This window comes from Apus apus, chromosome 1, assembly GCF_020740795.1.
Source record: "Apus apus isolate bApuApu2 chromosome 1, bApuApu2.pri.cur, whole genome shotgun sequence".
Lineage (NCBI taxonomy): Eukaryota > Metazoa > Chordata > Aves > Apodiformes > Apodidae > Apus > Apus apus.
In genome coordinates this window covers 125,328,255-125,344,422 of record NC_067282.1, presented here as the reverse complement: position 1 = coordinate 125,344,422, position 16,168 = coordinate 125,328,255, and the positions used below count along the sequence as shown (strand labels likewise).

Here is a 16,168-nt window from a genome sequence, read left to right as displayed (position 1 = left end):
TGTCTCCCGTGAGAGGGACCCCAGGTTGGAGCAGGGAACGAGTGTGAGGAAGCCTTCTCCCTGAGGAGGAAGGAGCAGCAGAAAAAAACATGTGACAAACTGACTGCAATGCCCATCCCCTGTCCCCCTGTGCCACTGCGTGGGAGGAGGTAGAGAAATTGAGAGCAAAGTAATTTGGGCCAGGAAAGAAGGGAGGGGTGGGGTGAGGTGTTTGTGCTCCTGTCTTTGTTTTCTTTTTGTCTTGCTGTGATTTGATTAGTGATAAATTAAATTGATTTTTTTTTTCCCAAGTTGAATCTGTTTTTTTTTTTCCATTACCATAATTGGTAAGTGAACCCTCCCTGTCCTTGTCTTGACCCATGACCTTTTTGTTAGATCTTCTCCTCCCCATCCCACTATGGGGGCAGGAGTGAGTGCCTGGTTCTTTGTTGCCAGCTTGGCCTTAATCACAACACCGATACTTTGCCAGCTTGTCAATGAGGATATGGTTAGAGAATGGATTGTGACCAGTCCTGAGGAAAAGGACTTGGGGGTGTTAGTTGATGAGAAGCTCAACTATGTGTATTTGCAGCCAAGAGAGCCAACTGTATCCCAGGCTGCATCTGAAGGAGCATGGTGAGCAGGACAAGGGAGGTGATTCTCCCCTTCTACTCTGCTCTCATGGCACCCTACCTGGAGTACTAGAGCTCTGGAGCCCCCAAGACAAGGGGCTACAGGAAAGCTGGGGAGGGACTTTTTACAAGGATGTGTAGTGTTAGGGCATGGGCAGAATGATTTTAAAATGAAATAGGGCAGATTTAGATTAAATATTAGGAAGAAATTATTCACTATGAGGGTGGTGAAGCACTGGAACAGGTTGCCCAGAGAAGGTGGGAATGCCCCCTCCTTGGAAGTGTTCAGGGACAGCTGGATGGGGCTTTGAGCAACCTGGTGTAGTGGGAGGTGTCCCTGGCCAAGGCAGGGGAGTTGGACTTAGATGATCTTTAAGGTCCTTTCCAATCCAAAACATTCTGACTATTAATATTATGGGAGAGAGTGTCAAAAGCATCAGCAGCTCTATCACCCATTAAGCTAGTCATCTCATTGTAGAATGCTATCAGGTTCCTTAGTGTCATGTTTTGAGCCTCACACGACAACAAAGAACCAGCCCCATGGCCGCTCATTCAACTCCCCCACACACACACTGTGGGATAGGGAGGACAAAGCCCAACTAGAAGCTCCTGGGTCGAGACAAAGGACAAGGAGGGTTCTTCACCGATTAAGGTCCCGGGCAAAACAGACTCAACCTGGGGAAAAATAAGAATGTAATTTCACACTAACCACACACACACAGGACACAGACACACACAGAGCAGGGCTTGCATATGTTACCCCACCCCTCCCTTCTTCCCGGGCCCAAATCCCTTTGTTCCCGGTTTCTCTCCCTCCTTCCCCCCAGCGGCACAGGGGGACAGGGGATGGGGTTTAGAGTCAGTGCACAGGCTGGTGGTTCCTGCTGCTCCTTCCTCCTCAGGAAGAAGGGTTCCTTACAGTCCTGCCCTGCTTCCCCACGGGGTCCCTCCCATGGCAGAGAGTCCTCCACCAACCTCTCCTTCATGAGTCCTTCCCACGAGGTCCGGAGCTGCTCCAGCCTGGGCTTCCCACAGAGTCAGGGGCTGCTTCAGGAACAGCCACCTCCCCTGGCCCCGGGGTCTTCCACAGCTGGGCAATCAGAGTCCACTGGCAGCAAATCCAAGTTTCCCCCTCCTGGCGCCTTCAGGGAATGTTCCACCACGTTCCTCCACGAGTGCTGGGGAACAGCTGCCATCTCACCATGGGCTGCAGGGAAACTTCTGCTTGGGCACCTTCTTCCCCTTCTTCCTCACCAACCACAAGCACAGCTCTGCCTCTCCAGCTCAGCTCTTCTTTTCAACTGCTTGCTCTGCTCAGGTCTTATCTCAGTCCTTTCATATGTTAATCACAGAAACACATTAATTGTCTCTCTAATTGCTCCTTGGCTCCCTGGTTTTGGAGCTGGGTGAGCTTCTCAGTTTCTTACAGAAGCCACCCAGTGGGCCCCTCCCCCACTACCAAAAAACCCACCAAACCAAACCAGCACACTTAAGCATGATCCCTTTGTAATTTCATGGGGACTTTTTATAGAATATAATTATGAACATCATTAAAAGATATGCAGGTCTTTATAATCTAAAATATATTTGGAGTAGCTCTGGTCACGGGGAAGGCTTCATACTCATATTTTACAAAGCAAATCACTATCTGGTCATTTTGTACTAGGTTGTTAGAATACAGTTTTCAAATCTGTTCAAAAGGTTGTGATGTAGGAAAAACACAGAGGTATCTGCAGGCTGCAGTTTCTTCCTTTGGAAAGCAGTATGTAGTGTCGTGTTTTTAAAAATGCCGGAGAAAGAGCACTGTTTCGAGGATAGCCACACATGTCAAAAAAATCTGCAAGGTTCTGGTCTGCCAGAAGAATTTCTAGTCGGTGCTCTCCAGGCTGGTTATGTGGATGCATATTTATAAGCATGCTTGCTGGGCTTAGAGAAACTGGCCTTAGGAAGCCAGTAATGAAGCTAAGTGCATACAAATGCTTCTCTGATATAGGGATCTGTGGGGATAAAAAGCCAAGAGAGCTGCTCAGTGTCCATCCTTGCATGTAGTCAAAGAGCATGTGTTTCTGTTGGTTTGTTTCTGTCATGTCAAATATACTGTACATGATCATATTAATGGTGGTGATCAAGGACCTTGTAAAGTGTGCTTCTGCTGTCAGGTTTCCTGTTTTAGTCAAGAAATACTGATTAGCACATTTTTGGTCCAGAGACAGGTCAAAGGCAAACAGTGGATAGCGATGGGCTATCTCATCAACCAGTAGGAACAGTATTTCATGTGACTGCTGATGATCTGAATGAGCTGCAACCTGTCTCAAAATCAGGCTGCAGGGGTTTTGCTGGCGTTTGTTCACCATCCACATACAGGGACAAAATCTATAAGGGTTCTTAGCATGATCACTGCTAAAAGCATCCTTATGAAGCCAGTAACAAGATTGGGAAGCTGTCTCAGAAATAAACTTTCCTTGTTGACATGGTTGCTGGCCAGTATGCTGAACACTTCCATGCACACCCCACCCAGTGGTTGTTTAGTGTTGGCCATTAAGTAATGCCCTAGCACCAAATGTGCTCTGGGTGCCACCCACACCTTCAAAATAATGAGGCACATGTAATAATAACCAGCTTGCAGGATCCTGCTGCCAGGAGCTCATCAAACAAAAGCTGTTTTTGCTGCATGTCAGCTTAGTTTTTATATCCACACCATTCTTTCATAGTATATCTTGGAAGAACAGATCACCATGGAGGGGTTCCCATAGCTCATACTCGGGCCATCAGAGATGAGTGTTGCCTGAATCTCTGATTATTGCTGTTACCCAGCCTAACTGGAGATCTTCTTCATTCCTGTCTATGGGAAGGTCTAGAAGTGCAGACTCCACAGTAGTGGAAAGTGGAGGAACCTCAATAAACAGGCTTTTATCAATGCCGGGACACTTCAGGCAAATCCGTCTTGGATTTGGTGCATTCTTTTGAGCAGCCATGAATGAAATCTATCCCTTTAAAAATATATTTCCTTTTCTAGCAGTGTATCTGGTAGTCTTTCTCTGGGTTTTATGTTTCTTTTGCACCATTTGACCTGGCTTGTTCTTTGTCTTCTTCTTTTGGTCAGATTGTTGTCTAGCACCCCTTCCTTCTTTTAAAGGGCTGGGGTTCTATCTGGGTGCATGATACGGCTTTGCTTCTTGAAAGACTTTTTTGTTGTAATATAAGTCCCGAGCCCTTCTGGTGAAGGGTCTAGAGAAAAAGTCATACAAGAAGCGGCTGAGGGAACTAGGGATGTTTAGTTTGGAGAAGAGGAGGCTGAGGGGTGACCTCGTTGCTCTTTACAACTCCATGAAAGGAGGTTGTAGGGAAATGGGTGAGTAACAAAAGGACCAGAGGAAATGGCCTGAAGTTGTAGCAGGGGAGGTTTACATAGGACGTTAGGAAGAATTTCTTTACTGAAATAGTGGTCAGGCACTGGAACAGGCTGCCCAGGGCGTCGGTGGAGTCACCATCCTTGGAAATATTCAAGAAATGTGTAGATGTGGAACTTCAGGGCATGCTCTAGTGGCCGAGACTGTAGGATTGGGTTTTTTATGTGGATGTTACTTGGTGATGTTCGTGTTTCTTTGGGGTTTTGTTGTGTATTTGGGGTTTTTTCTGTGTTATGGTTTGGGGTTTTTTGTTGTTTTGTGTTTTTTGGTGTTTGTTTATTTGGGTTTTTGTTGTTTTGTTTTGTTCTTTTTTAATGATGGTTGGACTCTGTGATCTCAGGAGTCTTTTCCAACCATGACTGTTCTGTGATTCTGTGACTTGGAAGGAGTTTCCAACTTGCATATGGCAACCTTGGAAACATGTCAAAAAAATTGTTCGCAATGTCTTTAGCAGCATTTTTGACATGTGGCTTAATTATTTCATCTCCTTTCAAACTTCTTTTCAAAAGCCCTTCTAAACACGCTGTGGAATATACTTCCAACACCTTGAAAACCAGAAAAACCATTACCAGCCTGAGCTCTATAATAATTCACAAATGAGATGGGTCCCTGCAATTTTTTATTACTGCCATTTTGGCATGGTTTCTTAAAATAGCAGAGATTTATGGGGCTGAAGACACAGGTTCACATTCACCTTCCCAAAACAAAATAGGACATGCTTGGTCTGTTCAATCTTTGTTGCGATGCTGATTGCATAGATGTGCTGGTGGTTTACAGGCATGCTATGTGGCATATAATACATAAGTCTCAATCATCTTCTTGTAACTGCCAGTTGGAACACAATGCAATAAAAGAACTGCAAAGTCCCTGACAAGCTGGTGCTTTTTAAGATCCTTGTAGAGGGTACAGTGAAACTTTATTATCATGGTGGCCATAAAAGGAAATTTCTTAGCAACAACACCTGGAGAAGTCCTCAAAAATATGTGCTAGGTTGCCAGTTGGAGAAAAAGTGCAGGGCTCTTCATTCATTTTGACCTTTGTTTTTCTTATGGCAGGGATACAAACAAAGCTCACTGCTGGAGAGTTGACAGCTGAAGCTTTGTTATGGGGACTAATTAGATAGCTCGTACTTTCCATCAATAGTGAGAAGGACAAGATAATAGCCTTCCTGCAGTTTATACTGTCATGCTTTACCCTGCAGTGCTATTTCAAAGATGGTGTTTGCTAGTGTTATTCCAGCTGTGCTGTTACTGTATTTCCACCAGACCCAGATACCACTTCCCAAAGAGCTCTGGGGTTCTCCCTAATTGTATGGTAAAGTTCAAGCTGATGTTCTGCAGGAAGATGGAGGTGGCTTCTGAGTCCCACTCAAATGATTTGGCTCCTTGCATGTGACAGGCTTTGTGCTGGATGACCCTTGGTGGCCTCTTAGGAGGGGGTCTGTAATCGTTTGGCATGTTTCAAATTCTATATGCCTGCCATCTTTTTGGCACCCCTCCACCTTCTTGAAGTCTTCCGCCGCCATAGACATGTCAGGGCTCGTTATGCCCTGACACATGCTAAACTGGGGTACTCCAACCCAGCCTTTGACTTTGGTTTACATTTAAACTTTAATTATTCATTCCATTAGCTCTTACTAAAGAATGTTTTATACCTGGTTTTATGGTAGATATATTTAAAGTCTGTAACTTTTTATATCTGTATAGATAAAATTATATATGCGTATATACAGATATAGTGCCACCATGTATAAATAAATAATACATATATTTGCACACTACTTTAGACAGCCTTATCTATATATTGTATATATATGTCTCAGTTTAGTGGTCAGGGCGAACCAAAAACCAGAGGACAGACTTGTTCACTGTTAACCCCCTCCACCCTTCCAAGGGGAGACAAAAGGCAAATAAGGAAGAGGGACTTAAAGGTTGGAAATTAAAACTGAAACAGGTTTACTGGAACAGGCAAGTGACAGTAACACATGGGATGAGGAACAAACATATACAAATCTATACCAATCTACTATGTCATGGTCACTACAATCAAGGTGACTGTCAAATGCCCTGAATTTCACATTCCCAGCCAATTATTCCCTGTTTGCAAGAAACAGGTCATACAGAACACCTCTTCTTGTTGACTCCTCAATCTCCTGTGTCAGGAAATTTTTACCAGTGCAGTGCAGAAATCTCTTAGATTCTTTGTGCCCTGCTGTGTTGTCCTACAGCAGACATTGTAGTGGTTGACATCCTTCATGTGGCCCAGAGCCTGTGAACATGAGGCTTCTTCCAGTTGCATGAATAAAGCCTCATCTAATTTTTTCTGATCAGGAGGTCTATAGCAGATACCTACTACAACATCACCTGTGTTGGTCTACCTACTAATATGACCCAGAACTCTTGACTGGCAACTCACTCATCCCAAGTGCATTTTCACATAAGGTGCAACATCCCCTCCTCATATGGCCTAATACCTTTTCCTGTCACCAGTGCCTTCCTTACCAGATTCCTGTTTCCTGTTGCTGTTGCTTCAAGAGTGTCTTCAAGGAGTTTATCCAATATTATTCTATTAATAGATTTTACCAAAAGGGCACATTCTATCCCTTTTTTACCCCAACTTGTTCGTTGCTTGGTAGTTTTACTGAATTCTGTATACATGATTTTGCTGTAAGAAGCATGTCATCTTACACTGAGAAGCATGAAATGTTATTATTTGTGTATATGCTAATGAACTACAAATGCTGTTACCAATAAAAATTATCCAGACCACACTGACAATTGTGGTCCTATGGCATAATTTATCAATTTACTTCTCTAGATATGTGAAACAAAACATACTAAATAATGCTTGCTAATATTCCCCTTGTTCCTATTATTGGAAAAGATTAAAGAGTCAGGGTGTTTGGTTTTCCTACTGATATCTGGAGTTGTCAATATTTCATTTACATCTTAGCTAATAATTCCACCCAGGCTAGATAATCCTGTGCACAGTCTCATTCTGTACTATATGTCAGTCTCAGCATAGCTCTGGCCATCTGTGTTGTCCATTCCTAGGTCTTATAAACTCTTACTATATCCTCTTTAGGTTCAGGCAACTAAATCTGGATACGATGCTCTATTGTCAGAGTTTGTATTGTTCACACAGTGCTTAAAATCCAGTATAAAATAAAAGTGCCACTTTCCCACTCTGATGATAGCACTTGTCAGGGAAAGACTTGCTTTTGGGTTTCTCTCTCTCCCAGTTTATGTGGAGTTCTACTTTTTCTTAAAGCATTTGAGACTACTCTAAATCTTTCCTAGAATGCTGTGGCTTCTGGGCGCAGTGATGACAACCAGTAGGTGTTGAGATACTGAAGAAAATTTAGGCTTTTAGAATGAAATAGCAAAGTGAGGGAGAAGCTGTGTGGGGAGTTAGTGTTCATTTGGTTTTGTTTCAAGCTCAAAATATGTGTGCCATAGCTTAATTAAATTACCCTATAAGTAACAGTATGTGTGTGACTGACTTTATGGTAGTGTTCTGCAATTACCTTCATGACAAAACTAGGGGAAAGAAATATTTGATGATTACCTGGAGGATGATATTTTCTAATCGTGAGAGGGAAATGAACCAACATTTTTTTATAAGAGTCCCGTGAAATTCATTATGCTGTTTAACTATTTCCCTGGGGAAGGAATATCAGTGCTATCACATTCACACAATTAAATACCAAGCAGCATATATTACTTAATAACATGGTGAAAAAGGAATTCATAAGATTACTTGATCTATTTTTGCTGCTTTCACCCTCCAGGATTCAGTTGTACCAAACAGAAAGAGGTGGATCCTGTGAGAATAAATAGCTGTGAGAGCATTTTTACAGTGTTCATGTATAAAAAAACCCAAGCTTGGTGGAGAATAAAGTGTCAGGGAAATATATTTTATTGCAAGAATTCTAGCTAGCTTTGGTTAGTATAGTTGTTTGCAGTTCAGTCCAAAGTCAGTGGAATTATTTGGGGTTTTTTGAAGAAGCATGAATGAAAAAATAATTTGGCCTGGGACTTAGGCTTTAAAGCACAATTTTTTAACATCAACAGTACTGCTATTCAGTAGAAAGAGAAATAAAAACAGAGAAGAAAGCACAAAAATTGAGGAGCTCTGGAGGGGAGGAAAATAAAATTTGATTTAAACTGTCAGTGCTGTTTGGTATGGGATGCCACCTTGTGGAATTTTTTACAATGAAATGTCTTTTATCAACTTTCAAGTCTTCCTGACTACTCTTTTCAGTCACTGTAGATAGTCCTGTTTGCATAGAACAGCCTTGGTCGATAATAGCCCATACATCACCTGATTTTTAATATACACTGGACTTGCAGTGTAATTTAGGAATGAAGGAATCTTACTTCAGGAGGTAAAAAGTTTGTGAAAAGGAGAACTTCTTTTAGCTTGCTCAGTGGGCCTGCAAATCAGCCATGGTGACGGTATCACTACTGCAGATACTGTGGTATAATTTTAGTACTGCACTCAAGTTTCTTGTCAGAAAGCTCTGGAGGGAAGTGTAATCACACTGTGCACTTTGGCATGTTAAGCCAATCACTACAGCAGTTGGAAAGGAGTTATTTGATGGCTGTCTTCAGCAGGACATTAGAATTGCAGGAAGAAAGAGCAAATGTGGGCATATCTGCTGCCTCAACTGACATACCACTTCATTTCACATTGTAAAAGACTCTTCTCTCAATGTGTTCAAATGTCTGGCATTCAACTTGTATCTGCATAGTGGTCTGGCTAGAGACAGCACAGGTGTGTTGCTAATTCACAAGACCTTTGTTGCAGACATTTCACATCAAATGTGAAAGGTTGTTCCCTGCTAGAGGCACTTGCGGAAAGGTGAAGGACAGTAGGTGACCAGCCACCTGCCAAAAAGCAAAGTGTTTTGCTCCTGAGTTTACCAAAATACCAGTGTGGCTACCACAAGCAAGTGAAGAAATTATCTCTCCTGTATGGAAGTGTCTCCTGCACTGAGACCTGTCAGAGACAGAGGCCATCTGTCCATTTTTCTGGTCTCCATATTTGATTCTTCTTCTGCTCTTGATCCTTTTCTGTCTTCATGTTCATCCCATGGAGGGCCAATGGGCCTATCACTTTCCTGATTTCTTACACTTGCAACGTAGCTCTCCCTTCCCTCACCTAAGCTGCTTCTATCTTTGTCTAAATTATCATAAACATGAGCCTTCCTAGCCACTCAATCTCTGACAAAGATTGTGCTGGATGTTTTCAAATATTAAAGAGATGCTGTAAGGGCTTCATCTTCTACTCCCTTTGGTACTATCCTCATAAATGGAGTTGGATGCTGAGGTGCAACTCTTCATGTTCTGATCTTTCTGTTGATTGCATGTGGTCTTTTTTGTAATTTACTTGTCCTTCCTCTTTTAAGCCTTTTGCCCTGATCTTTCCTTACCACTACCTTGTATCTTAGCAATGATGTATTGTTTTTGGTCTGTTGATTCACTGCCATCTTTCAAAACTCTTGAGCTAGGGCTGTGATTTCTGAGCCTAATACAGTATGAAAGTCCAACAAGCACATTTGTGAATAACTTTTAAAGTCTGAATTCAGGTTCTGAATGTAAGCTACACTGAACAGTTTCAGTCTTTGGTAGAAGCTTCTTTGGAAACATTTATCATTTCATCCATGGACCATCATGAAGTCATTGACTGAAGTGCCATCAGGTATTGGCAGGGTACAGCCCTGACAGCTGAGAAATGCCATTCAAAACTTTAAATGAATGTTGTGTGCTGAGAGCTGCTTCTAACCTGAACCATCACACTCTCAGCCTGAGCAACTGCCTGCAGTTTTCCAGCTGAGCTTCCAAGAGGGGGTGAGACAAAAAAACTGCTGCAAATTGAGGACAGAGTAGATGGAATTTAAAGCAGGAGCAATGACAGATTCCATGAACTGCAGACAGTTTAAACCTGTGGTGATGGCCACTGGTTTCTTCAGCAGGATATGATCAGGAGACTTTTGTCTCACATACCCCCACACTTCTTTACTACTCCAAGTTCACATTGACCTTGCTGGAATGCCATGAAAGGCAATGAAAAATCACTTCAAGAAATCACTTCACAAAGACAAGAACAAATCACTTCACTCCCTGTCAATTGGAGGGGAAGAATTTTGGAAAGAGATTTAAGTCCTGTAGCCCTGTTCTGCCACATGCATGTGTATATTTTATACCAGTTTTTCATAGGGATAGTAGCTGTATGACTTTTTCCTACTGCACACACTGACATTGTAGGTGCATCTAGCTCTGTTAACAGGAAACAGATCTGATATTTATGCAATGCCAAGCTCCCCAGCTCACATTCTGTGAAGTTATGTGTTGAGTTTTGGAAGCAGAGATGCTTGCTAGTCTCCATACGAGAATGCTGAAAATGTCTTCTGTGTTACTCAGTGCATGTGCTTGTGAGCGTTAGATAGTTTGAGGGGGGTTTTACAGATTGCTAAGCTGACACTTAGGTGCAGGGGGGGTCTGGACATAATCCCCAATGCAGTTAAGTTAGTATCCATCTCTTATTCCCTTTCTCTGCCTACACAGTCCTTTATTTTTATACTTTATATGATGTTAGGTCTTGTGGAGTTGGTACACTGGGGTCTGCTTTACTGTGGCTTCCATGGGAATGTGTGTGAGCATCTTGCATAAGGCCTACTCCTGGTCACAATTTTTCACCAAACTGCTGAATCTCCCTAGATGCAAAGCAGTTTCAAAAGCTTCAAACTAGGAGGGGGGGCTCAGAAGGCTTAGAAGGGTCACAGTGGAAGTAAAAGTAATTAACTATGCAAGTGATTATGAAAACATAAGCCTTAGTCATAGATAAGGTGACACAAATGCAAGAGCATACTCTATTCTTTTATATTCTGTGGAGCAGCATACCCAAAAGGAGCCAGGTGAACCCTAAACTATCTGCCCTGCTGGTAAAATAATCTCAGCCAGAAGTGGGAATATTTGCCCAAAAGTTAGGTCTGTAGCTCTTCATCATGCCAGATAAGTGTTCATCACAAGATATGTTTGACCCCTGCTTTAGTGGAGGTACTGCTCTCTGTCCAGCCTTGTCAAAGGCTAGATTTTGCAGAAGACTGTGGTAGTACTTTTTAGGAGCTCAGAGATTAAATGAAGGCACAGCTACCTCTGACTTTTGATTTCACTGCAAAGTAGTCTCAGATCTGTATAACTGCCATTTTGAGCAAGTACTAAAAGATGACCAGCTTTTATGCCCCCTGTAGTGTAACATTTGGCCATTGCTCTGAAGACCTGCCCTATGACTTAAGCTGGGAAACCTTATTTCCTTAAGCAGATATGGTTTTGTTAAGACTGAGAAGCAAAATCAAGTTAGTTTTGTGTTTTATTAGCATCTTTGAATTTAATTCAGGTTCTCTCACCTACAGAAAGCAGCAGAAGTTGAGCTTTCTGTAAATAATAAACCTAGAAATCTGATTTTTGTGACACTGAACGCTGGCAAACAACAGTAAAGCTATGAAAACTCATACTAAAACCCAGCCTGGCTACTGAGACACTGTATGACAAATATTTATTGAAATTATACCATTAGTTGTAATTATCTCTTGGACTTCTTGCCTGCCCTAGGGGGCTGGATACTCTGAGCCAATCACTGCAGAAATAAGTGTAAGGGAGCATTCTTTCAAATAATCTTTGTACCTTCCTACAGAAAAATTTAATTGGGTTGTGCTGATGGGAGATCAGTGGGTTTCATGTGCTGAGTCTTTAAAAAGAGAATTCTGCCATCCAGTGGCTTTTGAGTAGATATATAACTATAGGTGACATGACCAAGTCTGGCTAAGAACACTTTGTTTCAGCACCAAGCCAGTGAAAGCATGACGGCAGAACAGTTACCTGAGAATGTGCTTTGAGAAATGCTTTCGTTTCAGAGTCTCCAGGAGAAGGTGCCAGTGCTGTTTATTTTAATAATTTTAATTATTTTAATTTTTGTTTCTCTCTTTACAGTTATGTGGCTGTGGGCTGCTGGGTGTGGGCATCTGGCTGTCAGTGTCACAAGGAAACTTTGCCACATTTTCGCCTAGCTTTCCGTCACTTTCAGCTGCCAATCTTGTCATTGCCATTGGCACTGTCGTCATGGTGACCGGCTTTCTGGGCTGCCTAGGTGCTATCAAGGAAAACAAGTGCCTCCTGTTGAGTGTAAGACATCAGTATTTCTTTTCATTGAGACCCATGACTGTTGCTTTGTTATTATTATATTTAAATGACCAGTGCAAAGTATTCTTGTGGATAGGTGTAACATTGCCATTGCAACTGCAGAGTCAACCTGAATAGTCCTTCTGGAAATGTGTCTTAGAAGGATTGGCTAAAAAATCTTAAGCACAGCTGCTTTTGGGTGCCACTTCAAAGCCTCCCATGGCTGTTTTCTGCTTTGCCCTTATCTAAGGCCATTGTCAGGTGTTGGGGGAAAACATCTGTCCTAAAGTTAAACAATGAAAGTCTCTGCCAGGCCCTACAAAAAAAAAAAAAAAAATCTCATCCTCTCAGAAAACTGGAAGACAAATGTACTCCAGCTTTTTGCTATCTGCTGCTTGTTTTTGTATGATGTACAGCTAGGAGAGCAAGGAGACAATAATAATGAGGTCTGTGCCATTCATCCACAAAAAACTGCAACACCAGTTTAATATTGGGGTTTTTTAAAAAGAGTGTTTATATTGCAAGGTTCTACAAAGGTATTTTTATACTATCATGGCTATCATGAGTTTCTGATTGGAGAGCTTACTGCACTGCATATTAGACCTCCTCCAGTGTTGGGGGGCTGGGGTGCCATGGCTATATGGCAGTCAACTAGTGCGTAAAGGCAATTAGTGGGCATGAAATTAGTAAGAAACTACTGGAGGTCACACTTGGGACACCCCTGCAGAGAGAGATTTCAACTACAGAGAGTTAGGAATAGAAGTGCTGAGTAATACAGTGGCTATTCCAATAAGGCAGTCAGATGTGGTTAAAGCCCATCTACTAGGGAATTATTCATGAGGCACATGACATTGATCTTTGTGGTAATGGGTTTGGCATCTTTTCTGTAATCTGTATGAAGGAAAGAGACTGCCACAGCTGCATGCTGTGACAGCAGTAAAAAAAAAAAAAAAATCAAGAAAAAAGCATTGCTGGAACCTGCAAACCAGTAGTAAGGCAAAACCTAAGATTTAGAGAATACTAGACAGTGAGTTTCTTCATTGATGGTGAGACCTACAGGAGCTTTAGTGGCAGTATAGTATTAATATGCCTGAATAGTTTGAAATAAAACTTGCATGTTTTTGGCAGTAAAGGAAGGATTTAGAGGACAAGGCCTATAGTCTTCAGAGTTTCTAGCAGCCCTAGGTCTCCTCTCTAGTTGGCAAGTGTTTTTACATTGTTTTTCCTTTGTTCTAGTTTTTCGTCATTTTGCTGATAATTCTCCTGGCAGAGCTGATACTACTCATTCTGTTCTTTGTTTATATGGACAAGGTAAGCACTTATGCCATATAGATTAATTATCTGTGCTAGCATGTAAACGAAGTGCAGTTTGCTTCTGCTTGATGGAGGTATGTGGGTTCTCCTTGCTCTTCACTTTGGTGAAGGCTTAACCTTGAGATTGGGTCATTTTCTGTAAGCTGTTTCTGTGGGTAGAGGATGAAGTGGTGAGGAGGGCAAACAGGAGACAAGAACCTATTGAGGTTTAAAATTTCCTCCTTGAAATAAAACCATGGTCTAGGACCTCCCTCTTAGTCTTCTCCTAAAAGCTAAGGTAGCCTTCCAACATATCTGTTTGATGTCTCTGCAAGAAGCTGATCATCTTGTGGACCTGGGTTGTGGAAGGTCCTACCTAAGACCTGGTTAGCTTGAACAAGACTGGAGGAGAGAGGCCTGGGATTATTCTCAGGTTATTCCAGATGCCACCAGCCATCTCACCTGACTCGGCAGTCCCAGAGTTTGACCGGATCAAGAGGCAGCTTCTCATAAAGCCCATCTGTAGAAATCTGCTATCTAGTGGAGACTAAGTGAACTAGGCACAACTGGCTGACCTGCCAGATAGGTAAGACTGGAAAAATCCTTGGGGAACTGGAGGCCTCTGCTAAACACAGGACAGAGCTTTACAGCATGAACATGCCCAGACTGATTTTAAAACTGAGCTCCTACCAGATTTGTATCTCTTTCCAGGTTGTCATTATGATGCCTGTCAGTTTTTCAGGGAGCTGGGGTGAACTTCTGGTTTTGAATGAAATGTCAAAGAGGGATGAAGTAGGTCTTACAATGTAGTTGACTGTATGCTAGAATCCATAGGTTAATAATTTTTCTGCTGCCAGCTCACTGAAGTCAGAGTCAAGGTGCATTCCTACTTGCATCTGGGACTCTAGGTTTGAACTAAAATTTATACAAGAAGTGGGACAGCTCAGATGTCCCATTAAGCATTCCAGCTTTCTCCTCTAAAGAGAAGAGCACATTTGAAAATCATAAATTCTACAAGCCTGTCCCCACAAGGAGAACATTAATAAAGCCCCTTTTCAATGGATTTTCTATTGGCCATTTATTATAGCTTGCCTGAACCTGTCCAAGAGATAAGAGATACGTTAAAGTTGGGAGGCTGGGACTCTGGTTTTATGATGATAGCAAATTAAAGTAGGCAGGAGAGGCTGCTGTGGATTATTGCGAACAGCTGTAGCTGTCTCTGGCAGAGTTAAAGTAAGCTCAGCAGTTTTCTGCTCATCACTCTTCAGTTAGTTTGGATCAGATGATGACAGTATGATGGACTCATAGTAGAGGGGAAGCTGTTTGGTCTCCTATCTCATGAGAATTATGAGAATCCACAGTTTTGCAGTCTGAGGGAGAGACTAGGCTTTGGCAGGTGCTGAAAGGTCCCACTGATTTGTGAGAGTCTTGAAGCTATAGATTGAGCTTTTCTACCCATGTTAAGGTTGTGGTGAGAGAAGGTAAGAGAGATGCATTCTACAAGCAAGATTGTATTATTTGGTCCTTTACTCTGAACAGCAGAGCATTGATTTTCTGTATTTTTTACATGATGCAGGTTAGTGAGAGTGCAAAGAAGGATCTGAAAGAAGGTATGAAGCTATACAATTCAGAAAATAATGTTGGACTGAAAAATGCATGGAATATCATTCAAGCAGAGGTAATTATTTTCTCAGTAGAAAAAAAAAAAACCAAAACAATTTAGTCATAAAGGCTGCTGCAGTCTATTAACCATAGCATCCATGCCATGTCTAAAAGATGGCTGATGCAGGCTTCAGTTTCTGATTTTGCACTCCTGAACATCCAGGGAGTACTATGAAACCTAGGATCAAAGTGTACTTTGTAAGGTGGAAGATGCTTACCTCTCTCTGAGATCCTCTGTGCCTGTTAACAGGCACAGAGATGATCTGAACCAGCACAACCTGCAGAGGTAGAACTGCAGCTTTGGCAGCTAGGCTTTTGTCATTCAGCAGTTGTGGGCAGATTACCTTATGTTTTGGTGTTTGGGCTCATTTTTCTGTGACAAGAAGACTAACATAACATTAGGCATGAGATGTTTATTTTCTTTGGTTTGGTTCACTTTTTTAAATGCTGTTAAGTATTTGGTTTTGGTGATCCCTGAGCTCAAAGCACTTTAAAAATGCAGTAGTGGCAGTAAAAGTCTATTGTGGTGCATGATTCACAAATTGTGCTAGTTAAGGTAATGTATTAATCCTTTACTTTTGCCATAGATGAAATGCTGTGGTGTGAATGACTTTACAGACTGGTACCCAGTGCTGGGAGAAAATACTGTCCCAGACCGATGTTGTATGGAAAACTCCCAAGACTGTGGCCGGAACTCCACGGAATTAGTGTGGAGAACGGTAAGGCTCACTTTTCCCTGGTCAAGGCTTAGGGAGGGGTGGGAAGGAAGGAAACAGAGGGAATACACATGAAAGAAAACATGATATTGGGATTTTAATTTTCATCTTTCATCATTTCAGGGATGTTATGAAAGAGTTATGACCTGGTTTGATGAGAATAAGCATGTCCTTGGTTTGATTGGGATGTGCATCCTCATAATGCAGGTAATACTGGCATGATGTTTGTCAACATGGCTTTGATTTGCTGTCAGCATTCTTGTTCCTGCTGTGTGAAAAGTGGTGCTCAGCCA

At 42.1% G+C, this 16,168-nt stretch overlaps 1 protein-coding gene across 4 annotated transcripts in view; it reads left to right on the top strand.

The window, feature by feature from the left end:
• The window catches only part of TSPAN9 (tetraspanin 9), a 173,568-nt gene that overhangs the window by 152,704 nt on the left and 4,696 nt on the right, over positions 1-16,168 (top strand). For all 4 annotated transcript variants that reach the window (XM_051621830.1, XM_051621822.1, XM_051621823.1 and 1 more), the window contains 5 exons: positions 12,016-12,207; positions 13,441-13,515; positions 15,074-15,175; positions 15,747-15,878; positions 15,999-16,082. In XM_051621830.1, the coding sequence (XP_051477790.1) occupies positions 12,016-12,207; positions 13,441-13,515; positions 15,074-15,175; positions 15,747-15,878; positions 15,999-16,082 (585 nt within the window). The remainder of the gene's footprint in view (positions 1-12,015; positions 12,208-13,440; positions 13,516-15,073; positions 15,176-15,746; positions 15,879-15,998; positions 16,083-16,168) is intronic.